Source organism: Rhinopithecus bieti, unplaced genomic scaffold (genome assembly GCF_001698545.2).
Source record: "Rhinopithecus bieti isolate Rb0 unplaced genomic scaffold, ASM169854v2 scaffold_757, whole genome shotgun sequence".
In the NCBI taxonomy this organism is placed as follows: Eukaryota; Metazoa; Chordata; class Mammalia; order Primates; family Cercopithecidae; genus Rhinopithecus; species Rhinopithecus bieti.
In genome coordinates, this window is record NW_016803289.1 from 2,131,954 (window position 1) to 2,158,950 (window position 26,997).

The 26,997-nt window shown below is 39.5% G+C and overlaps 1 protein-coding gene across 5 annotated transcripts in view; it reads right to left on the bottom strand.

Moving 5' to 3' along the window:
• Nucleotides 1-26,997, bottom strand: part of JAKMIP2 (janus kinase and microtubule interacting protein 2) — a 202,414-nt gene that overhangs the window by 80,384 nt on the left and 95,033 nt on the right. For 4 of the 5 annotated variants that reach the window (XM_017872469.1, XM_017872460.1, XM_017872443.1 and 1 more), the window contains exon 2: nucleotides 5,502-5,778. The exons of the other annotated variant lie outside the window; for it this stretch is intronic. In XM_017872469.1, the coding sequence (XP_017727958.1) occupies nucleotides 5,502-5,630 (129 nt within the window). In that variant the 5' untranslated portion in view covers nucleotides 5,631-5,778. The remainder of the gene's footprint in view (nucleotides 1-5,501; nucleotides 5,779-26,997) is intronic. 5 annotated transcript variants of the gene reach the window in all.

Here is a 26,997-nt window from a genome sequence, read left to right on the forward strand (position 1 = left end):
AAAGCCAATAAAATTTTCTGAAAATTATTTGCAGTGCAGATGGTACCACTAAGGATATAGATTTAAATATCATAATATAAATCTTAAAATGAATATACAAAATGATGAACCATTCCTGAGTAACAATGAAATTATAAAGATGATAATACTTTGAAATGAAGAAAATTACTTAGTAGAAGAAAGAAACCAATTTTGATACATGGATATGTTTTATGGAGAAGAATTTCAGCTCAACCATATAATAGCTAGCATTTATTGAGGGTTTAATATGAGTTAGGCACCTTTCTAAATAGGCTTTACACACATCAGTGCATTTAACCTCCTGGGCAGCTCTGTGATGTAGGAAGTCTTTGTTTCATCACAATTTGTGATGAGAAAAGTGAGAAACAGTCTTTACATAAGAACAATGTAAAGAAGACTCACTAAAGTACATTGCGGGCTCAGGAGCCGGCTCCAGGTCAGATCCTACACCTCCTTGTTTGCTCTGAAACCTTGGACACCTTGTGTCTGTACCTGAAACCTTGCTTCACCTCTGTCAGCCTCAATTTTCTCATCTGTAAACTGGGGTTGTCGATATCATTCTCATATGGCTATTGTGATGATTGACATAGGCAATGGATCAAAAGCCCTGTGGAAAAGCTGGGACACAGAAGAGATTAATAACTATTAATACATGGTGGATGTTATAATATTAATTTTAATAAATATTGTGTATATAGTATTACACACTATTATAGTAATACCAGCAACATAAATATAAAAGTCCCCATATCATCTTGATAAGACTAATATTACTATATTACATTATTAAGATGGTAACTGTTTTTCCAACAGAAAGAGATGTTCAAAGATAAAGCTGAGTCTCTTCAGTATGTATTGTGTTCTCTGGCATTGGCAGCATCTAATCTTGACGTGGAAGACACTTGGGGTGCATGTGGGCCTAAAGAGTGATAAAGAATGGTGCAGGGTGGGGCAGGGTGAAGGGGAGAGTGCTCGGTAGGGCTCTGAATGATAGGCTTCCAAATCCCTTCTATCCTAGAGGTTTTACGGGAAAAAAAAGGTCATCAGCAAAGTTTAATCTTACCAAGGAAAGGTTACACTATGACAGAGAAAAAAGAATGTATGACTATCTTACATAGATCTCATGTTGTATTTTTCTATTCTGTCCTACTTCTGGTCTAGCCTTTGCAAAATGCCAATGTGAATTCTGCCAAGAGAAAGATAGTGATGATTTGAGCTTTAAAAGTGATCTTAGAAATCTAGGATTAAAAATTGGACAGCTCAGTCAAAGGTAAGGAAAAGGTTGAGAGGTTATCAAGGCAAGCTAAGCTAACATAAACTTTGGCCTGGATTATCTCCATTGGATGTTCCTGGAGGAACACAGTAAACTGGCAGGGATTTTCAGGGGCACAAAGTAACTCTCAGAGAGGAGATGTGAAGGAGTCGCTCTAGGAAGGTTGCTCACAAGGGAAATCCTATACAACCTTATACAATTCAGTGCAAAGGAGTCTATCTTTAAAATTTCTTGTTTTCAGCTACTTTTGCTTCCTGAAAACAGAACTAAAGGAGTAGACAGGAAAATATACCCCATCCCAAATTTGGTACCTGTGTCTGGAGGCTGTGGGGACAGTCACTCGAGGATAGAGAATGTTGGCTGATTTTCTGAGAATGCCCTAGAGGCAATAGAGGGCAGTGGAATCAGAGAGTGAGCATGACCTTGACCACCACCATCTTACAGAAGACAGGAATTCCCATCGCCGCTCCTCCACTAGCTGTGTCTCTGGGAGCAAATGAGTTAAACAGTTTGAACCTCATTTTCTTCAACGAGTTAAACCGTTTGAACCTCATTTTCTTCCTCAGTGAAGGCAGAATAGTAATTGCACCCTGTCTTTATCACAGGCTTGCTCTGATGGTTGTGAGGCTTGGTGTGAAAATGCTTTGCAGTCTGAAGGGCTGTGCCAATGGGACAGCTCCTGTCTGGAGCTGATTCTTCTCAACCTTGCAACCCAGACCTGTTGCCCTGCTGCCTTTGCCCTGAGAACCCTATTCCCCGCTCCTGTCCATTCATTCCCTCTGTCACTGTGCCTATGCTGTTCACACAACCGTAGTTTATCTCTGAGGGAGAGTTAAAGAGTCCTGGGGCAGCCCCTGGCATGTTCATACACACTAACCATTGGATCACGCACTCATGGTGTCCATAGAAGAGACACACAGGGCAAATACCGCAACTTAGTGGCTCAGGGTGATGCTCCAAGAAGCAGACAGACATGGGTGGAAATCCTTTCTCTATCCAAGTCTGGAGTTCTCACCTAAGTGAGTACTGTAACAGTACGTATGCCACAGGGTTTGGGGGAAAGCTGTTAAAAAAAAAATCATGTAAATTCATTCAACAAGTAATTTTGAGCACCTCCTCTAGGCCAGGAAGTTTCCTCATCTGTAAAGTAGGGATAACAATGCCCACCTCAGCAGGTGAAAATGAGGATGAAATGAAATAATGGCATGAAAGCACTTAACACGCTTGACACAAACTAATTGCTCAAAAATTAACACTCATACATACACCCTTGTAAGGTAGATACTATTATTGTCCCATTTGACAAATGAAGAACACAGAGGGGTTTTATAACCTTCTCCAGGCCAGTCAGGTGCTAGTGAAGCAGCTGGGACTCTGGCAGGATGAAATGCGCTTATCAGCCCATGACAGATAGTAAACATTCAGTAAGTTGTAGCTATTTATATTATCAGCCCAAAGGTCTTAAGATTCGGCTCTATACACAATGGCTGTTCTGTAAATATCAGTGGGATTATTTGTCTTGCTGGATAAATGAATACTGCCCCATTGCCCCCAAGGTTTCCACTTTTTAACTTATCCATTCCCTAGTAGCTGAACTGTCATTTTGTCATCAGAGCCTCAGAGCCAACCTGAGAGTATAAATTCACATCTAGGCATTGTGCATATTCTCTCTCTTAAAACCTGGTCCTTTGAAAACACAATCTCATTTATTTATAATAAAAGTGCTTTATGACTTGTTTGCCCTCTACATTCCCTTTGCTCTCTGGGGAAGGATGCTGACAGGCAATGAGACTTTGCTTTAGCTCCTGGGCTGGGACCGTAATTAACTGCCAAGGAGGGGTAGCCAGCCAGGGGCAGCCAGCAGAGAAAAGGACAAGGCTGTGTGCGCTCATTTAAGAGGCTGGCTGCCAGTCAATCGTCAGAGGAAGGGGAGATTATGCTTGGCCTGAGGGCTTAGACAACAGTGCCAGGCCCAAGATAAACAGGCAGCCTGGTTCAAACTTGAGAGTTACCCATTTTAAAAGGCTTGAATATGTGGAGTATTGGCAGTGTTGAAGTCCTCAGAGTCTCTGTTTCTGGGAATCTCATCAGTTTGTTCTCTGGAAAGCAGCAGCAGTTTAGGGTTCCCGGTCACGAGATTGACAAGCTTCTTCCTAGGAATGTAGATTGTCATCCTGTTGTAACTACAATTAAAGGAGTCTGCCTCCCTTGAAGCGTGATGTTGCTGCAGGGAGAGTTAAGGCCAATGAAATGTTTATGGATTGTCAGACCTGGATGGAGTCTTACAGTGGAGTGTTTATCAACGCGAAGCCTGGAAGTCATCTGCATCTGTAATGCATCGGCATTGCCTGGGCTGCTTTACCGAATACAAGTCCTGGTTTTCACCTGACTACTTTATCAGAATTCTTGGATTGTGGGCTCAGAAATCTTAATATTTAATCAGGTCCCCCAGGTTATACCATTGCACAGTGATGCTTGACAATCCCATATATGGAGAAGCAGATTCAGTCATCTGAATTACAGATAGAGACACTGAGACATTTAAATTCATCTCCAAGGAGAGATAAAGACAAATAATGCCCCACATCTTCTGACTCTCAAACAAATGCTGTTCTAAAATGACATCATGTTCCCTTTGGCTTCACGGAAACTAAAAAATTTCCTTCACAAATTTTACATTACCGTCTCTTTATCTAAGGTCAAGGCTTAGCTTAGGCAGGGGGCAAGAGGCTTTGGCAGATCCAAAGGCCACTTATTTTGTTAAAATGAGGAGAAATAGATTTGGGGAGAAATAACAAATTAAAATTTAATAATTATGTCAAGGAAGAAGAGGTAGATAAAAATTGAATAAATATATTTGTTGGCTTGTGACTACTGCTTGTTGATCAAGAATGTTTTCTTACTGTATAATTATCTAAATAAGGCAACTTTATGCAGTCATTGTGGTCTCTGGTTTGCAGGGAGCAAAAACATCTTATGAATGCTGGAGATGTCAAAATGCTTTCCTAGACATGACCCTAGTCGATATTCACACCACCTTGGTGAGATGTGTGTTTGCTTGTCCATTTAGGTGATGGGATTGAGAGAAGTAAAGAGACTTCTAAGTCTAGTTAGCAACTGACTTAAATCTAGAGAATAGTAAAAAGAACACCAATGCTGTAATTTTTTGCAAGTTTATTATGTGTCAGGCAGCTCTCTGAGCACTTGACATAAATTTTTTTGTTCGATCCTCATAAACACATTATATACTTGTCTAATTCATACCTCAATATAGCTGTAATGTGATGAAGAAACTGAGGTATAAGGAATGCATCATCTTTAAATTATTCCTGTATTCATTCAACAAATACATATTGAGATTTTAAGTTCTTGTGATTATTTAGGCTCTAGGGACACTAAGTAAACTGAATTCCTGCTTTTGTAGAGATTGAGGAGTGACTGCACTAAGCAAGTAAAAAGCAAATGTATAAATTGCTATGAAATAAGCCAAGAATAGGCTATGGGGAGTACCTGAGGATGGCGAAGTGTTCTGTTTTAGAGACTGTGGTCAGACACTTGATGGTTGAGCAGACATCTGAAGGAGGTGAGTGAAGGAGCATGGAGCTGTCCAGGAAGAACAAGTGCAAAGGCCCTAAATGTGATTGAGGTCTCTCTCTTGATCCAGCAAAAATAGGAAACAGAGTGATCAAGAGAGAGAGAAGTGGGAGATGAATCAAAGAGGGGGCCGGAGCTAATATCCTGTAGTGGTAGAGAAAGTTATTTGACTCTAAGAGAGATAGGAAGCCAGTGGAAGGTATTGGGCAGTGGAGTAACATGATGTGGTACATTTCAGAAGGACTGCTTTGAATGCTCTGGGAGGTATAACCTTTGGAGGGCAAGAGTGGAACTTGCCCAAGGTCATGCAACTATTAAGTGCTTGGCAGTGGTAGGGGGACACTGTCTGAATTTTCATATCTGGCTTCCTGAACCAGGCTTCCAGAGGAGGCTGAGATCTGTCAAGTGAGCATGCTATTCTCACTTTCTGTGTGTCCTGTGCTCAGTTCCCTCCTGCCACATGCAATAAGCTCCTCATGTGTACAGGGGATGTTGCCCTCTCTGGCAAAGGGCAGGAGTCCACTGGGGTGGGCCAGCAGGCAGAGCTGTGCTCACTGCATGTGGACAGTCAGAGCTGCTCTTAAGGCCATGGCCTCAGGTAGCCCTCGCTCACCTTGGACTTCTCTTGATGCAGCTCTATCTGAATGTCTGTGAGCTTGGTCCTGAGGTCTTCATTGGCAGCTTGAAGGGCAACAATGAGTGCCTCGGGCTTCTCGCCCTTATTTCGCCCTTTTTTGGACATTGTTCCTTTCTAAATGGAGTCTGTTGGTTTTTAATTTCTTTCAAGCAGGTGCTGCCATGTTACTGTTTCTTATCCTGGAGTACGATGTCTCAGCATCTACTGTGTGGTGCTCCTTGGTAAGGTCTCCTCAACCGCTGCCCTGGAAGCCCTGAGAAGAGGCAGAGATAGTAGTTATTGTTTTGGCAAAGACCTGGTCTAAGTGCCAGTCAGTCTACTCTCAGCCTGAGTTACCTGTAAGAGCCTCCTCCTGAGGCTCTCCTATCCTCAGTATCTCCTGTCCACTTGTACCTGAATTTAGAGTGATTTTTTTCAAATAGCTAATCTAATTATGTCAATATCTTGCTTAAAATCCTTCACCTGTAAGCATATCTCTTTCATATCTTGGAGTGTTCTTTTTACCTGAAACTGCTCCCTCTTCTATCCTTATCTCCTCCATGTCACTGACTGATACTCCAACCATAAGGAACATGGTCGTTAAAGGAAGTCACCTATGTGTTGACCAGAAAAGGCAGAGAGACCCAACTTTAAGAAAACCCAATGTGTAGAGACAGGATTACATGTAATAGCTAAACTGTGAGAAGTGGAGAATAACTAGAAATGAATCACTGGATTAACTGAGTCACTCATATATTCATTCATTCATTCAATCAGTTCATTCATTCATAGAGCTCCTTCCATATGCTCTGCTAGGTATGGAATGTTGAAATAGAAAAATAAATCAGAGTTCCAATGGGAAAAAATTTATCTATTTATCTATCTGTCTATCAATCAATCACCTATCTATCTATTTACATCACTATCCATAATCTGATAAATGATTTTTAAAAATAGGCATGAATTGTTTCAGAACTATAGTGACCTCTCTTTCCATCTGGGTTGAATAAGAAAGGCTCACTGAAGAAGACACCAATGGCTTGGAACTTGAGGACTGGGTAAGATGATAACAGACGGAGAAACAGGTGAAGCATCCTGGGCAAAGAAAAAAGCAGGTGCTGAGACACAACGGAGAGAAATCACAGTGACTATTTGTGGGAAGAAATAGGGCCTGATTAATTACACCCCCAAATGTGGTTGATGGGCACTAATATTGGAAAGGTTTCCTGGAAAGGATAGATGGCGGGGAGGCCTAGAATTCCAAGCGTGGATTGTTGGAACCTTTTTCTTTTCACTAAGCAATGGGGAAGCTGTTGAAGTTCTTGGCAGGTGTGTGCCCTAATAGAGCAGTACTTTGGTGTGGTTATTCTGGTGGCAGAATGGAGAGAGAATGAATGCAAGAAGACCAGATAGAAAGCAACTGAATTTGTCCAGGTAAAGAATGATGAAAGCCTAATCAGAATTGTGGCAAGAGGAGAGAAAAGGGGTAGGGGTAGATGGATGTGTCTTGATTAACAAATTCTTGAATACTTCATAGGAATAAGGGGCCCAGAAAAATAGGAATACTAAATCATTAAAGTCAATGGGAAAAACATGACAAGATCCTAGAGAAAGCTTCCCGTGCAACCTTTCAGAAAATTGGGCACTGTGTGTGTTGAGGAGCTTCAGTCCAGAGCTGAGGGGAACTCCTGCTGACCACCCATATGCTCCAGCAGCTGCTGCTCCCTTAAGACCCTTGTATCTAGCACTGACAAGCATGCTGGGACCCTGGGCTTTGTGCCACCTGCTCATGAGCACTGAAGCTGTGCTCTTTGAAGTCCCTAGGGGAAGGGGACAGGGAGAGGTTAGGAGATAGAAAGGATGAGACTGTCTGCAGCAGTCATGGAACTGTCCATCACATTCCATCCTGTGCTAGATGCTGGAGTTGTCCTTCATGCTTCCTTTGCAAATCTGGCCAAATTATGAAAGTGCAGGGTTGCGAGGTCTCTGAGAGGCCATCTTTTTTTTTTTTTTTTTTTTTTGCTTTTAGTCTTGGAATGAATTCAGCAAGCACATACTGAACATTTGTGTGACAAGCACCAATAGGCATAAGGATAAATAAGATAGTACTTACGCTCAAGTAGGTAGTGAGTGAGTAAATTCACATATGTGTGTGTGTGTGTGTGTGTGTGTGTGTGTGTGTATACATATAACAGGTTTCTCTCTATATATTTGATTTCTAAATGTTGTTTTTCTGGGCTTTTCCAGATGACTTCCACTGGCCTCCTATATAGTTATGACCCACAGTTCTATATCCATAGCCCCGACCATTTTGCAAACACCAGACTTGTATATACATACAACACTTTACTTATCAAACCCATTTGAATACCTGATTGGCATCTCAAACCTAGCATAACTAATACAGATGTCTTTATTACATTAGTCCCCCCAAACCTTATTCTCCCCAGGTTTTCCTAGATCATTAAATGGCAAAATCACATGTCCAGTTGTACCAGATACAAACTTAGAAATTATACTTTCTTCTATTTTATTCCTTGTGTCTTTTATTCAGTTCACTAAGAAGTTCTGCTTGCTTTGTCTATAAAATATGACCCTCTTTGGCCAATTTCCCTCAAACCTCTAAAGTGCTGCTGGAATACAGAGAAAAAAAGGAGCTTGGGAATAGCATTATAGTCCCTTCATTATTGTCTTCTTGAATGAAGAACAGGCTTTTCCAAATGCAGATATGAAATGGTAGAGGAAAGAACTTGAGCAAAAACCTGAAGCCACAAATTTGCCTGGTATATTCAGAAAAGGTTGTGAAATGGAAGAAGAGAGACAGAGGTGAGATTTCAAAGGTTGTTGCAAGATAGGCTAGGGAGTTTGGAGTGGATTTTACAGGCATGAGGAAACATGGCAGCATTTGAACATACATGCAATAATAATAAGAGCTTCTAGTGACTGACTGCTCACAATGAGTCCATCATTGGACTAAGGGCTTAACATACTGTTCTTACTTAATTCTCACAAAATTTAGGGAAAAATGATGAACTGAACTGAAAGATTAGGTAACTTGCCTAAATTGACCAAGTTGATTGGTGGTGATGCTCAGATTCAAATCTAAGCAATCTGAGACTGGGAACCAAACTCTTACTCTCCAGACTGCACTGCCTTGTATTTGCATTTTAGGAAGGTAACTGTGAGTATTATGGAAGATGGTGGAAGAAAGTCAGTTAGGCTGCTTTAATGGTCCATGTGAGAGGTAATACAACCCTCAACAGATAAAAAGAAAGTGGTAACTTTGACACATGGAGTCATTGATGGAATCACGCCCAATTTTTAAACATTACTACTGGTTTGCACATTCTTCTCTCCCATTGTAAATAACGACTGTGAGTTCTACAGAATTGCTTGTAGCAAAAATGTGCAAAGGGACAGACATAATAGATACATTTTACATCTTAATTTATAATTCTACTTAAAAATGTAGTATTATGTGCCAGACTTTATATAGTTTTAGCCTGGGAAGTATTATGAACTTAGTTCCACAAAGGGTGAGGAAAAGGAAAAGGTGAAAAAAAATAGATGCACATTCAGAAAAGAAAAAAGCATCACAGGAAGTTACTGATAGCATCAGCCTATGGGTGCCTTAAGGTGAGCAACTTCATAGCCACCGTCCTGTACACCTCTCTGGTGGAGGAGAACTTTCCAAACCCTTCTCCAGTTGTAATGGGTGCCTGGCAATCTTGTGGTTCTCATACTCTAATTTTACTGCATCACTTTTGTCTCCTTGTGCTGCTTTTTTGTTTTTCCTTTCACAGCTTCTTTGAGATATAAGTCACATACTGTAACATTCACACTTTTAAGATGTACAATTCAGTGGTTTTTAGTATATTCACAAGGTTGCATAAACAGCATCACAATCAATTTTAGAGCATTTTCATCACCCCCAAAAGAAACTCTATACCTATTAGCCGTCATTCCACCCAGCTCTCTCAGCCCTAGGCAACCACTAAGTCCATTTAGTGTTTTGTCTTTATTTCGTTTTGTCTCTATGGATTTGTCTGTTCTGGACATTTTGTATAAGTGGAATCATATGACATGTTTGTGTGTGTGTGTGTAACTGGCTTCTTCCACTTTAGCATAATGTTTTCCAGGTTCATCCATGTTGTAGCATGGATTGATACTTCATTTCTATTGCTGAACAATATTCTATTGTAGGGATCAACTGCATCTTATGTATTCATTCATTGCCTGATGGATACTCTTGCTGCCTTTGTGTAAGTGGCTTAAGGCCAGGCTTCTACAGAAGCTGCCAGCCATGACAAGGGACATCACTCTTGAAGGAGTGTAAAAAAGAGACTGCCTGAAGGTATCACTGCACCAGGTGGAACGTTTCTGGACACCCCAAGGTCTTTGCCACTGATGATGTCTGACCCAGCAGATTATCAGGAGGAAGGACAGGAGCCTTGTTCCACTAAGGGTCAATCTCTGTGGGAGCTTTACAACATAAAAAACTTGAGGAAACTTTAAGTGAACCTTATGTTTCTAGCTCCTAGCTGCATGGTCAGGCAGCAGTATCCCCAGGCAACACTGTGAAGCATCAAATATTTGAATTTTAGCTTACTCTTCAAGCCTTCCACTATCCCTAATCAGGCACCTCCTACAGTCCCTGAGGCTGAGTTTCTCTGTAATGGTTTCTATCTCTGATAAAGATATTAGAGAAGTTAGAGACAGTCTCTTAGAAAGTTTTGCATTTTGAAGATCATTGCGTAAGAGCACACCTTTATGGAGGAATGGATTATTAGTGAAAGAATTACAGCCATCATTCATTCATTTAACAGACATTTATTGAGAAGGTAATATAGTGTAGTATTTTAGAGGAGGGCTTCCTGAATCTTTGGTCTGGTTACATCAAAATCTACTTGAGAGCTCTAGTGATAAGAAGCTCCACTTCTGGAGGTTCTGATGTAGTAATTGGCACGTGATTCTGATACACAGGCATCTTTGAGAATTTTTGATTAAAAGTATGGGCTACGGAGTCAGATAAACCTATTTAAATCCCACCTCTGCCCTTAGTAGCTATATGATCTCAAATCACTTAATTCTCTAGGCCTCAATATTCCTCATCTTTCAAATGGAGTTTGGAGGGATGGGGATATGTAGTTATCTATGACATTGGATTGCTTGGCAATGAAATGAAGGGATGTAAGTGATGCTCTTGCACAGCTCACGACACAAGAACCACTTATTGACTGCTTTCTAGCTCTACTGTTAGCCACAGTAGAGGAAATAAAATACCCTATAAGCTCTGTCTTCAAGATGCTTAAATTGAATAAGAATGACAGGGGATGTGTAAAATTATTGATAACTCAAGTTCTGCACTTACAGAGACCTTATATATTAAAAGAGCCCTTTATTTAGGAACTGGCACAAAACTCTTGAGGGAGAGAACCCACTGAGAGAAAAGGAGTGACATCAGCAGAGGAAAATGCAGCCTCTGTCCCTCCTCACCAAGGTTTCTCCTGGCAGACCACTTCTGGAGACCGGGAGTGGGATGCCCCATCTGAAATCATCTTGAATCATCTACTCCCAACAAAGTCCTTTCACATCTTTTAGTGTTTAGGCAGCTTCCAGATCCAATCTTGATAAACAAGTTTTCAGGTCTAAAAATTCCCATTCAGCATTCTTCTTTTTTAATTGACAAGAGTATGTATTTATGGTGTACAACATGATGTTTTGAAATATGTATAATTGTAGAATGTCTAAATCAAGCAAATTATCATTTGCATTAACTCACATACTTATTTTTTTGTGGTGAGAACCCTTAAAATCTACTTTCCTAGCAACTTTTAAGTATACAACACATTGTTACTAACTATACTCACCAGGTTATACAACAGATCTCCATCCAGATGTACTCCTCCTAACTCACTGAAATTTTGTATCTTTTGACCAATGTCTCTCTATTCTTCCCTCCCCACCTGCTCCCCACCTTTTTTTTCGTTCATTTGTTTGAGACGGAGTCTTGCTCTGTTGCCCAGGCTGGAGTGCAGTGGTGCGAACTTGGCTCACTGCAACCTGTGCCTCCCAGATTCAAGCCATTCTTCTGCCTCAGCCTCCTGAGTAGCTGGGATTACAGGCAGGTACCACCATTTTTGGCTAATTTTTGTATTTTTAGTAAAGATTCACCACGTTGGTCAGGCTGGTCTCGAACTCCTGACCTCGTGAACTGCCCACCTCAGCCTTCCAAAGTGCTGGGATTACAGGTGTGAGGCACCGCACCTGGCTACCCACTGGCCCCCTTAATCACCATTCCACTCTCTGCTACTCTATGAGTATGACCTTTTCAGATTTTTCATATAAATGAAATCATACACTATTAGTCTTTCTGTACTTGGCTTATTTTACTTAATATAATGTCCTCTGGGGCTATCCATGTCACAAATGAAAATTTTCTTTGTTTTTAAGAGCTGAATAGTACTTTATACTACATTCTCTTCATCCATTTATTTGGTGATGGATACTGAGGTTGATTTCATATCTTGGTTATTGTGAATAATAGCATTATTCTTTTTTAATGACAAACACTGCAATATTAAAATCAAGAAATTGAAAACATCAAATCAATTTATAAGTATTTACAAATGATGATTCTAAGAGTGTAACTGAGTTGTAACTCAGAGGAGAAATGCTTGAGGGGATGGATACCCCATTCTCCATGATGTATTTATTTCACATTACATGTCTCATGTACTTCATTTATATATATACCTACTATGTACCCACAAAAATTGAAAATTAAAAAACAACTTTTCAGAAGAAAAAAAAATAATGAATTCATGCTATCGATCTTAGGTTATAATCCTGGTTGTATACTCTGTCCAGGAAAGTAAAAATATCCTAGAAATACTGTTTTGATGTCCAACTACATTTTATTTATTTATTTATTTATTTATTTATTTATTTATTTATCATGGAATGTCACTCTGTCACTCAGGCTGGAGTGCAGTGGCACAATCTTGGCTCACTGCAACCTCTGCCTCCCAGGTTCAAGTGATTCTCGTGCCTCAGCCTCCCGAGTAGCTGGGATCACAAGCATGCACCACCATGCCTGGCTAATTTTTGTATTTTCAGTAGAGATGGGGTTTCTCCATGCTGTCCAGGCTGGTTTTGAACTCCTGGGCTCCAGAGATCTGCCCACCTTGGCCTCCCAAAGTGCTGGAATTACTGGAATTACAGGCGTGAGCCACCATGCCCAGCCTCCAACTACATTTTCTACTGACTCTCACATCATAAAATACCACACAATTCTTTGTCAGAAATGTAGCCACATGTGGTCAAGAAAATATGGCCACTATTTACTGAGTACTCTTCTTGGCTTTTGGTAGATGTTAAAAAGTGCATCATTCCTATCCTTAGGTGGCTTCCAACCTAAAGAGGAGACAAACACCTGCAAAAAGAAAACTAATTCTACAAAGCGGGGAATGGTAAATACTATGAATGTAGCTCAGAGTGGAGTGATAAAGCATGAAGACTTCATAAAAAGGATTGCACTGAGCTGAGCCTGAATGATATTACCTACCTTAATGAAGCTCCTACTCTGTGCCAGGCAATGGCATTAACTCATTGAACTATTCCAATTAAACTTTGCAGACATTTACTTTTATTATTTTTTAGATAGGGAAATTGAGGCTCAAAGAGGTTAATTAACTTGTAAAAAATTACACAGTTAAGAAATAGCAGAGCTGAAACTCAAATGCACATGCCAGTCTCCAAAGCGGCTTAGATATAACATTTTCCCAAAGAGAGGGCAGGATTTAGCTCTGGTTGCCGGTAGGCTACAGAGGTGGCAAAGGTGTCAGCTGGGGTTACAAAATAGAATGGTGATTAGTAACAGTTAAGAGTTTGGAATCTGAAATCAAAAACGGGCTTTGAATAAAATTTCCTAGCTGTATATTCTTGAGAAGTTGCTTAAACTCTCTAAGCTTCTGTTTCCTCACCGTAAAATAGGAAAAGTGCTGTATTTACCTCATTGAGCTGTTTCAAGGAATAAATGAGTTAAAGTATGTAAAATAACTAGCAAGTTATTATTATCATTGTTATATTTTCTTTTTTATGACCTAATTATCCACTAAACATCATCTTAAATTGAGAGGGAATAGGAAACTGATTTATCACCTCTTTGTGTTAAAAGGACAGGGCAGAGAAAGCAGAGATCCTTGAAGAGACTAAAGAAATCATGCTTCTGCTTCTGCGGAAATGGGACCTACATTGACAGGGTCAGTATTCCCAGGGGTCTTGGCTTTGTAGCTGGTTCTGCCCCAAGCTACAAGCTGAATAAAGTCATTATTAATCTCAAGGTTTCCAATATGGCTGTTGCCACTGCATTTGATGTGAAAGCCACTGTTATATAAAATAGCTAACATTCACGTGTATGAAGCTAAATGCTTCAACCCTTTTCTATAATTAATATTTGGATATATCAATTCTAACAAAGCCTTCTTAGTTGCTCTAAGTCTCCCTTCTTTTCCAAAGATGATGTTTTTCAATGAGATGCTATTAGTGCTTAAAATGAATGAAGTAAACGTGCATACTTTATTCCTGGTCACCTGCAGTGACATCCTGTTACTTTCTAAACCCTTCTCCATGCAGGAAAAATGTCACACTGTGTATTCATAACTTTGACACAAAAATTTAATATAAAGGAGAAAGGGCTGCTGTTTAAGCCAGTCCAACCTTGAAGTTCTACCTTCTCTTAATAAAGGGAATGTGGTGGCATGGCTATAGGGTCAAAAAGTTTTAATCCATTACATGTCAGTTAGAGAAAAATGAATGTGAAATATCCACATTCAGCACAGTAGCAATTTTGCATCTTTTGGATTGTAAATTTCCAGATTTGTATGTCTTTTTGTTTGTCTTCTCTCTCGTAGTGTATGCAATCGCTCTCTTTCTCACATCATCATAATAGTTGTTGTTGTTACAAATTATTTAAAGTCAATACACTTTTTCACATGAAAAGAATGCTATATAAATATAACCAAAAAGTTATTACTCATGATAAATAATTTGGATCTCAGGTTTAAAACTTCACATTTGGAATATGTTTCATAAAGTACAGAGAGAAAGCACTCAGCACACATACAAGAGACATCCAACCTCTTTAAGGGGAACTGTCAGGAAGGCTTGGTAGAAGTAATGTCTAAGTTGAGATCCAAAGCAAGTAGTATTCATCCAGAACTGATCTACTAAGCAAACCCTTGACTTTGCTCATGGAATTCTTTGTTTGATTTCCCTTTTCCTCCCTCAACTCCCTGGTGAACTCCATCCTACTCATCTTTTAAGGGCCAGATCAAATGTCATGTCATATCACTTTTCTTCATACGTCTTCACCATACCCTGGGTGGAATAAATTATTCCTTCATCTGGGTTTTCATTTACACTTTGAAGATATTTCTTACAGCATTCATCACTGATTCTTCAATTTATTAACTCACTAAAATACAGATATTCATGAAGTGCCTGGTGGAGGACATGTGAGTGCTAAGCAAGAGAGACAGCATATTTGCCCACCCTAGAGGAGGAATCAGCAATTTAATACAGTGTGATAATCACCCAGAGGACAAGAGATGGGCATCACAGGACTCTCGGTGAGTCAGGAAAGATTCCTTAGGAAAAGTGACATACTGGCCAGGTGTCGTGGCTCACACCGGTAATCCCAGCACTTTGGGAGGCCGAGGCAGGTGGATCACTTGAGTCCAGGAGTTCCAGACCAGCCTTGGCAACATGGAGAAATCTCATCTCTACAAAAAATACAAAACATTAGCCGGGCACGGTGGCAAATGCCTGTAGTCCCAGCTACTTGGGAGGCTGAGGTGAGAAGATCACTTGAACCTGGGAGGTCAAGGTTGCAGTGAGCTGACATCATGCCACTGCACTCCAGCCTGGGTGACAGAATGAACCTCTGTCTAAAGAAAAAAAAAAAGAAAGAAAGAAAGAAAAAGAAAAAGTGACATATATAAGTGAGATCTGTAAAATAAGAAGGAAGGAACCAGCAAGCAGAGGGTTAGGGTGGGAAAGAAGAATACTCTAGGCAGAAGGAATGTTGAGCATGAAGGTCTAGAGGTAAAAGAGAGTAAGAATGATGCTCTGGAGAGAAATACTGGCAAGAGTTTTGCGAGTGAACAGAAAAATGGCAAGACGTGAGCTTGGAGAGGTAAGCAGTGGCAGATGGTAGAGGGTAGTCTAAACTATGTCAAAGATATGGACTTCATCCACAAATCAATGTGTAGTCACTGAAGGATTTCACATAGGGGAGTGACTTGATGAAATGTTGGTTTTAATAATAGTCCTGTGGCAGTAGAAGGTAGAGCGAACTAAGAAGGTGAACACAGGTATACAAAGAACAGTTAGATGAATGTGGCCATAATCCAGTATATATACAGAACGATAACTATTCAATAGTTATTATTTAGGTGACTAAGTCCCAGTTAAGAGTAAAACTGTGTGTTATTCATCTTTGTGCTCATTGTACCTGTCAACAATGACTACCATGAAGTTCAGTCTAATTAACTGATCCATATCCAAGGAAAACACGAGATTGAATGATATGTTTTGTAATTTCTACAGAGACCATTTATAATAAGTTTTATTATGGGAAATTTATTTTATTTTGCAGGAGCCCTTGAAGGGCTATTTCAGGCAAAAGTTAAAGCTTGATGTAACACTGGAACAAACAATAAAATTAAATGTATTATTCTTTAAGCCATGTGCTGACATTTCTTAATCCTTGCCCCCATCCATCATAGTCTCAAGCTTAATTTCACTCCTCAGCACTGAGTAAGTCATCTTGTATTGGTACTCTTTTGTCTGGATTTAGAAGGCTTTTGCTAGGATGAATTTAACAAAGTAAGTCTTTAAGTGTCATATAGTCTTATTTTATTGTCCTTTTTCTCTGAATTCAAAGTATTTTACAGCTGTTGCAGAGTAAGAAGTGTCAACTTCATTGGACACGAGGGAGAAATCTCAAACAGAGCGGGAAGCAATTATGTATTCAAGGTCAGGCAGAGCAAGAAGCATGCATCAGAGCTCCCACCTAAAGCAGGCAATTGCTGTATATGTGCACAGTTACTAAAAACAATCTGGCGACCAGGTGTGATGGCTCATGCCTGTAATCCCAGCACTTTGGGAGGCCAAGGCAGGAAGATCACTTGAGGTCAGATCACTTTGAGACCAACCTGGCCAACATGATGAAACCCCATCTCTACTAAAAATACAAAAATTTGTTGGGCGTGGTGGCACATGCCTGTAATCTCAGCTACTCGGAAGGTTGAGGCACGAGAATCACTTGAACCCGGGACGCGGAGGCTGCAGTGAGCCCAGATCATACCACTGCACCCTAGCCTGGGAAACAGAGCAAGACTCTGTCTTAAAAACAAAACAAAACCAAAATAACAACAACAACAAACCTTAGCATGTAAAGTTAAAGAAAATGCCCAAATTATTGGAGGGAGTGGCTTTCATAGAACATATTTATAACTGACAGCAAGATTTTCTATTTTAGGCATAAGTGAAGCATATATAACCTATTCTGTTGTTTCCTTGGCGACTGTTTTTTAGGGCCTTGAATTTTTAAAAAAAGCTATCATAAAGCCACCTTTTCAAGGTGTTAGACATGAGCAGAAATGTCTATATATAGGTGAATAATGTGTGCCTGCTACTTAAAACAGGCAGAACAATTTCAATATAAAGATGTATATTGATTAATATTACTTAAGTAAAAGTACATGAAGGTTGGATAAAATAGCTTTTGGATATATTACATAGTTCTATTATAAAGAATTGCATTTAATTTTCCATACTTTACATAACAGAAAGTGGCTATTAGTATTTTCCCTTTGTTGTGCTATGGTATACGTAATATAGCAATACATTAAAGAGCAATACAGATCTGTTTTTAACATTGAAGATTCTTTTTTGAGTTTTGTCCCAGGGGTCAGTGCTCACCTACATTTTCTGTACAGTTGATGGGATCTTCAAAGCAAGACTGTTAGGCTGACCAATGGAAGGTAATCAACCTATCGACATAGGCCAAATTCCATAGGAAAATCACTTCAGGAATCAGACCATCAACTATCTTTTAGACCATAATTATATGCAAGGCATTGTGGTACAGTTGAAGATAATATGATATGTATCTACCAAAAAAGCCTGCATATTCTAAGTGCCAAAGAACACACACACACACACACACACACTGAGAACAAGAGGAATTGTATCATGAGGCCAAGACTATACCTGGCTCCCTGTTAAATCTCAGTGTCTAATATAGTATTGGGCACAGCTAAATTCTGAAAAAATACTTCTGAATAAATAGATGACTTCACCAAAACAGAAGATTTTATGGTTAAGGCTGGGAAATAAAGGGTGAGTAGGAGGGATTGAGGAAAGTTAAAATGGTAGGACAAGTGGAGATAAATATGAGGAATAAATTGTAGATCACTATGTTTGGTATGGAAAGTTTAATCTGAGAAACCAACAGATGTGCAGTTAGAAAAATAAACTGAAGGCAAACTATGTATGTCTTGCCTGCCTAGGTAGTGAATTTGCATTTGGTTTAATAATTACTGGGAATGTGATAAATATTTTTAAGAGAGGAGGCATGCTCTATGTTTTTTCTAAGAAGGACTAATCTTGAAGTTATATGCAGAGCAGAATGGAAGAGAAAGAAATTAAAGGCGTAGGTCCTGATAGAAATCTATTGCAAATGTTCAGAGATAAAAAGTGAAGCTTGGATTACGATGGAGGAGTAGAAGAGCTTTTCTCTTTCCTAAGCTAAAGGAACTTATTCATCTCACCATTATCATTTTCTTCATCATTCAACATTTTCTCTTTAGAGAGCACCTGGTGTGTGCTGACCACTGTACAGTGCAGCAATTTATGTGCATCCTGCCATTTCATACTTAAAACAAGATTATGAGATACATGGAGTTATCACTTCCCATTTATAGATGGGATACTTGAGGTAATAGGAGGTCAATCCCTTACGCAAAGTCACAGTGCTAGCAAAATGACATAATTAGGATGCGTTTGAGCCTGAAGCGTCTTAGTGCTTCTCTCAAGCTAGTATGTAAGGTAGAAAACGTCTATATAGTGTGCTCATTACTGGGCAATAGTCAAAGAGAGAAGGAAAGGTTGAAGATGATACCCAACTCTTGGTAAGGGACATTGGAAGAATGTAGGGTAACATCAATGAACTCAGTAAGATCAATGGAGTCATCCATGTGCTTCAAAATAACAAAGGTAATATTTTCAGGGGGCTTACTATAAGCTAGGCACTATAGTAAATGATCTATATTAACTACTATATTAAGGAAAAAGAAGAAATACAGATTATGCAAAACTGGAGGTGGTAAATAGCAAAGGCAGTACATAATAACATGGCTAGCCTTACTCCGGAGCCTGTAAGCCCAACTGTACCAGAAACACTGTACTAGAAATACTTTAGTTTGCTTTTAGAGAAATCACATTTGAGGGAAAGCAGTACCATCTTCTTACTATTTATTGATTTACTTACTTTAAAAAGTTTATTCCACACCGTATTTGAAAGCAATTTCTAAGCACTTTATAGAAATAAACTTCAACATAATGTGATGTAAGGCATTTAAAGTAGATAGCATATATGTTTATATATATAAAGATAGGTGTTCAAATAGCAGTAGTTTTTTTTTGAATGGCAGATGATCAGAGATCTTAATTTAAAATAATTGAGGCTTTTCTTTTCCTTAGGATTTCTATAATTGTTGTATAGCTTCTGTAATCAGAATGAAATAATGTTTCTGGCAATGGGGCAGGGTGGCGGGTATGGTGGGAAGCAACACAGAAGAATTCAGTGAGGAAAGTGGAGCAAAGGGAAAATAAGGGTAGACAAGCAGCCGAAGCTAGGAGTGAGGCTGGAACACAATGGCCTTGCTTTCGACATAACATCATGAAAAGCTGGAATTAATGCAAACATAGGGACTTCATTCCTAATCTGAAATGCTTTAGGCTTTCAAGTGCCTCTCCTCTTCATTGAACAGAGAACCAGCCATTAGTCACAGCGAGTCACAGCACAATTGTCCACTCTGCAAAACCTGACTTAATTGGAATCAACAAGGCCAGAACAAACTTCTGAATGTATGCCAGCCTCTTTTCATGAAGGGACTGTGCAGTCAATTAGATTGGAGCTTGAATAAATCATTTTTTTTGGAAATCAGTGGGGGGGGCACCGTTTTCCATCAAATCCACCTTTCTCAGGGAAGCCAGCCTCTCTGACGCATATCTTACCCAACTCAAGGGTACAAATCACTCAAGGAAATAAATTGGATACCCTGTAATATTCACTTTTTCCCCTTCAATGTCTCTATCACGTATTTGTTCTGTAGAAGCAGGGATTTCCCTGGTCCTGCTCACCACTGTATCCGCAGCACTTAGCACAGTGCCTCATATTAGGAACTCTAAAATGTTTGCTGAAGGGGTACCTGAATGGAACCAAAATGAAATTATCATTGGCAAGTGTAAAGAACTCTTTAAAACCACAAAATTTTAATATTGTTCTTCCAAAGCATAGACCACTACAGCATGACATGTCACTTATCATTGAGTTAACCAAATGTTGTTCTATCCATGTTATGCTCTGTAGTATATTAATTGTATTTATATACTTAAAAATTGAGCAATATATTTCCAAATGTAAGAAATTTATATTTGAGAAACACATTTTCCTCCCAGCATTTTCTTTATTACCTGGCACAGAAAATTAGGAATTATACTTTCTCATTTTAAGTTTTAAGTTATTTATATAGACACCTTGTTAGGAAAAACAAATCTCTCCAGGGCTCATAATTTTTTCTTACATATCTTAAAATCTCAGAAGATTCTGGGGCCATTGTTTTCTTTTTGTATAGTAAGCAATCTTTGATATTCCAAAGCCCTGGAGTCCCGGCCTATAATATTCTAGATCATCATAGCATTTGTAAAGATAATTACTATTCTTCATCCACTTACTCACCTCCTACTGTGACAGATGAATACCGCCACTACTGCTAATCATCATCATAATTATCATTATTGACCATTTACTATTGCTGGTCACTGTGCAAATCTATTTACATGTATTATCTTTTTAATGCTCTGAGGTGAGTGTTAAAAATCATCTTCCAGCCCTGAATATATGATTTATGAATCCTCTCTACAACTCTTCCCCACTGGGAGAGACCAACATGTAAATAATGAACTGCAGGCCTGAAGTTGTAATGAGTGCTGCAACAGAGAAGCAAACCAGGCACTACTGGTGCTTAGAGGAGGAGCTCCAACTCCCTGGGAAGGACAGAGAGTATGTCTAACAGAAGGGATGGCTAAGCTGAGTCTTGAAAGATGAGAGAGGATTTGCTCTGTGGTCCTGGCAATAAAGAAGAATTGAATAAATATTATGTAAGAAAATTTAGTAAGAATTATGGATGTATCAAGACTATTGATTAGCTTGGAGTTAGAGGTAAGATGCAGAAAGAGGAGAGAATTTAGAAAGTGCTCATTTTTCTATCTGATGTAAAACTGGTATTAAACTGATCTATTCTTATATCTCACATGACAGGTAAAACATTTAATTTGGGAGAAGTCTGTTCTATTTTCTGAACTGTAGAATGGAAAGAAGCTATTTATTAATAACTCTATTGCCATCTTTCTACATGCCAAGCACAGTATTTACCACTGTACATGTATTAACTGATTAAAACAAATTCATGAGGTAGATATCATTTTTCAGTTACGCAAAAGAGAAAATTAAAACTTTTAAATTTGCCCAATGTCATGCAACTTGTATGCCTAGGAGACATTAATTGACTCAATTAATGTTTTTTGAGAGCCTGTGATGTGTCTGACAAAATTTAAAATCAGTTCAGCTTGATTCCAAAACATTTGTTTTAACCGCTGCATGGTCCTTGCCTTTCCCTTAGGACCAGAAACACAACACTCTTTTTCATACCTATTATTGCCTTTAGAACTCTCAGATGGCTTACAAACAAGACATGTTCTCTAGAAGACAAAGTGTAAGGCTATTAAACACATTTGCTGTCCAGAGCATTATTAAGATTTAACACAAGGCTATGTATCATTCATCGTCATAATGTTCTGAGCACTGATTGAATTAATCGCTTAGGGCTTTTCACTTAGAAATCCCATTTCTTAGGGTGGTTATAAACTAGCAGTTAATATTTTTCCTATGTGAAATAGGGTTCAGACATGGGAGTGCTTTAACCCTGCAAAACCATATGCACAACATAACTATTACATAGTAAAATGATCACATGAGATAGATAATTAAATAAGAGGGGATTTCGTGCCTAAATCTAGTGTTGTGGTTGAAAACTTTCTTATGATGTTGCACTGGTTGCTTCATAGAGTCTGATTAAATGCAACTAATAATAAATAATAATCATTAATATTTCCCTTTTAATCATTCACATAACAAAGACTTAGTGAAGACAAATGATTGACCTTCTGCTCAGTGTTGGTAAGCAATGGGGACAGGATTTAATCTAAGCTGTTAGACTCTAGGACCCATTCTCTTAACCATATCACTATAGTCCCACCCTTAAAGGATGGTGGCGATAGATACATGGAATAAGGCCGGTAAAGCGTTTAGCATGATATGTGTCAAATAAGTGCTCTGTTCTATAATCAGCTTCTTCAACAAATATGTATTGAACACTGCATAGCTGCCAAGCACTGTACTTGGTATGGAAGATACAGTGGTGAATAAATAAAACAGACATACATTGTTGGCTCAGGGAGCTACTATGTTAGTTGGAGACTCACACAATAAGCATGCTAAGTAAATATACTGTGCTAGATTATGATAATGTGCTATGGGAAATAATAATACCAAACAGAGGTCGACAGGAAGGATCCAGGTGGGGTTGTGATTTTAGATCCGAGAAAGCCTAAGTAGCTGCTATTTGATTAAAGGCTGATGCCTGGGGGGAAAGCGTGCCAGGGTAGTGAGGAAGTAGTACAAGAGCTCCACAGTGAGCAGAGACGTCCAAGTTCCAGGAACTTCAGGGAGCCAGGGAGGCTGGAGGAATGAGTGAGCTAGGACAGCAGCCAACTAGAGGGCAGACATTAATGGGAGGGCGTTGTGTGCAGACCATGCTGCGCTTTTTAGGCCATTTTGCATTGATTTAAGCTTTTACTCAGAGTGGGTAGGAAGCCACAGGAGGAGTTGAGAGGGGCAGTGCCCTGATCTGACTTAGCTTTTAACATTTTGCTCTGACTGCTCTAGTAAAAGGAGAAGACTGAGCATAAGGGTGGAATTAAGTGAACTGGTTTGGAAAACTGCAAAAATCCAGCTTGGAGATGGTAGCAGCTTAGACCAGAGTGGAAGCAAGGGAGGTGGTGATAGGACTAGACACAAGCTGATGGTAATCCTTTTTAGGTGGATGTTTCATCAGAACCATGGGATCAGTAAGTTGAGCTGAGATGCAGAGCCACATTGATCTGATGACGTATTAAACAGTACCTGTTACTGTTTGTTCCTAAAATGTATAAAGCTCCCACTCTAAGCAGGCATTGTGCCAGGCACTGCAGCTAAAATACTCTGAGGGTGTCCATGCCCTCAGAGAGTTGTCCTCCTATTAAGAGGATAATAGTTACACCATAACTGTGTGTGGCTGCAGAATATGGCTATAGCACATTTGTTCAATGAATATTCACTGCATACACAGTTTTAGGGGCTGGAGATAGAGCTGAGGATAGAATAAACAAACATCCTTGCTTTCCTGGAGTATATACTCTAGCAGAGTGAAAATAAAAAATCAGCAAGATAACTATGTAAGTTATATAGTATGTTAAAAGATAATAATGAGAGACTTCATGACGATATTTACCACACCTGTGCAACACTGTCATAGTGAAAAATTAGAAACAATGCACTGTCCATGTAAAGGGGAACAGCTTGGGCTAGACGCAGTGGCTCACATCTGTAATCCCAGCACTTTTGGAGATTGAGGCGAGGGGATCACTTGAGACCAGAAGTTTGAGACCAGCCTAGGCAACATTATGAAACCCTGTTTGCACAAACAAATATTGTTAGGCATGGTATTTCTGAGGCTGAGGTGGGAGGATCATTGGAGCCCAGAAGGTTGAGGGTGTAATGAGTTATTATGGCACCACTGCACTCCAGCCTGGGTGACAGAATGAAATCTTGTCCCTAAAAAAAACTTAAAAAACTAAAATAAAAAAGGGACCAGCATAATAAAGTGGTATGTCCAGTCTTTAAATTACTATGCAAGAGTTTAAAAACACATAGGAAGATGTAGATGAACCAACGAGGCTAGTTGTACCTCAAAACATTTCAAGAGCAAGATGACGAATGAAGTCCAAAGTATAATGTCATTCATGTAAAAAACTAAAGAGATTTTATATATATATGCACATGTGCACACATATCTATGTGGACCTATATTTACATACGTGCATAAAAACATTTTGAAAAGATATATGAGGTAACAGGGTCCATCTCATTGAGGGATCAAAAAGTCCTCCTGGATGCCTCACATGGTTCATTGCAAACCCTCTGGGGAATGTGTCTCAGGTGAGTGTGCAGCTCATTCTCCAGCGCTTTGTGGCCATTGCATGATGCACACTGTGTGGCCCTCAGCAGGATAAACCTAACCTTGACCATAACTCTGACAAATTATGTACCTGAATCTGTTTCTGGAAATGCTGAGACCCTTTGGGTACACAGGATGGGTCCTGGGTGAAAATGGGATTTCTCCTCTCTCCCCTGTCTCCACCACCTTCCTGGAGGTGGGTGCCTGAAGCTCTATTCTGGTTTCCTTCTCCTCATGGGTTATCATCTTACCCACTCATTCAGCCTTCTCCAGATTGGTTAATGTGATGAACTACTGCAGTCAAAGCGCTAGCTGATAGGGAGATTGGTATTTTAAAACTCTCTCATCCCCTAAATACATGAGTTTTATTTTAAAAGTGGGATAGGAGATACAAGCATTGCATACGATTGTATATGAGAAAACACTATTACCCATAAACCACTGTAAATATATTCCATTATTAAAATGATTAATATTTGCTCTCCCACCCTCTCCATTGTGCACAGATGAAATGTTATTGTTACTATTAACCTTCTCACCTCCTCCACGGTACACAGACTGGGGAATGCTATTAATAGTTTCCCCGCATTCCCCACCCAGCTCCTTCTGTTACTGTGAAGTAATTTGGATGAACTATGCTAGGCGTAAAAGGCCAAGGATTTTTCATCTTCCCTATTCCAAGTAGCATTCTTTCTCCTTATTGTTGAAATTTACAAAATACTTGAATACTATGCAGACGCTATAATCACCTCACCTTTTATATGAAAAAACTGGGGCTCAGAATCGTGCACTTACTCAAGGCTGCACAAAGCTATGATTTAACACAAGCCTTCTCCCAAACCTTATGTTCATGTAGCACAACCCAAGCTTTGGCCCTGAAGGATTCTTTATCACATAGACTTTTTCTCCTAAAGTCTAGCCCAGAAGAGAGGAGTGTTTGCTTCTCTTTTGACTCAAGGGCACATGAGGGTGCTGGCTGGTCAGTGGAGGTAGACCTGGAGCAAAGGTGATTAGGTTTGTGATGTCCATGCCTCATGGAGGGGAGTCTGCGTGGGAGCAGATAAGCAGCACCATGGGTGACTCCTTGAGACTTTTTGCTCCTGTGTTTCCCTGTGCATGTGTTTGTCTCTGTGACCTTCTCTCCAGTCTTTAAACAGGATGCTCCTTCCTGTTTTGGGGCCTTTACATGTCCCATTCTCTTTGCAAAGTCCTGTCTTCCTTTGATTCTAATCATCTCAGCTCCAGTGTCATTGACTCAAGGAAGCTGTTGTTGGTTGAGTTGTGTCCCTCAAAAGATATGCTTAAGTCCTAACTCCCAGTACCAAGGAATGTTACCTTACTTGGAAATAGAGTCTCTGCATATGTAATCAAGATGACTGATGTCCTTTTAAAAAGGAAAATTTAGACACAAACATACAGATATATCCAGGGGAGAATGTCATGTAAAAATGAAGGCAGAGATTGGGGCATTGTGTCTACAAATCAAAAAACAACAAAGAATGCCAGTGACCACCAGAAGCTAGAAGAGGGGATGGAATAGTCTTCTCAGAGCTCCGGAAAGAACCAAGCTTGCTGACACCCCGTTTCGGACTTCTGGCCTCCAGAACTGTGAGAGGATACATTTCTGTTGTTTTAAGTCACCAGTTTGTGGTAATTTGTTACAGCAGCTCTAGAAAATGAATACAGATCTTCTTGAGATTTTCAGATCAGGCCAGGTTCTTCGAGTGCATGTTTTCACAATATCAGCTATTTTTCTAAATAACATGTATCACAGCTTGTGGTTATATAGTTGATTTTTTAAATCAATATTTATCTCTCCCACTAAAATGAAAGACTTGTGAAAGCAGGGAGAACGTTTGCTCATACGACTAATATAAAAACAGTATGATACACATTTTTTAAATGAAAGAAAGAGTAAATGAATGAATGGATTGATGAATGACAAGAAGAGAGTGCAGTACTTGTCATTTTGACCTGGGGATATGCGGAAACGGTCCATTTGAAAGCATAATAAAGCTCACTCTCTCTTTCTCCATTTAGATTTGAACAATTGTCTTTTTAAAAGTCTATGGGTAATGATAAGATTGACAAAACTGTCAACACTAACACTGATGATAATTACTGTAAAACTGTGAAAAATGAAAACAAATCATTTCTGTTAGAGAAAATGAATGCTTTTTATCTTATATCTTATTATCAAACAGCACGATCATAATTATGTGTGCCACCAATTCTGTATATGATCTAAAATTGCAAACAATTTTTATTTGAGGGAAACAGTAAAATCATACCTTTTTTCCCTATCTTTAAAGTTAGCTATTGATAAATATAATATGATATTCACACATCACAAAAATTGCTGGAAGAATGATGTTGCTTTATGCTTAAGGACAAGAACTCTAGAGTCAGACCCTAGGCTTAAAGGCCAGCTCTTATCTCTCTTTTTTTTTTTTTTTTTTTTTTTGAGACGGAGTCTCGCTCTGTTGCCCGGGCTGGAGTGCAGTGGCCGGATCTCAGCTCACTGCAAGCTCCGCTTCCCGGGTTTACGCCATTCTCCTGCCTCGGCCTCCTGAGTGGCCGGGACTACAGGCGCCCACCACCTCGCCCGGCTAGTTTTTTGTATTTTTTTTTTTAGTAGAGACAGGGTTTCACCGTGTTAGCCAGGATGGTCTCGATCTCCTGACCTCATGATCCGCCCGTCTCAGCCTCCCAAAGTGCTGGGATTACAGGCTTGAGCCACCGCGTCCGGCCTTGCTCTTATCTCTTACTAACTGTGTGACCTTGGGCATGTTACTTAACGTCTCTCTGTCCAGCTTTTAATTTCTGCCTCATAGAGTAGTTGTTTGGATGCATCTAATAAACTG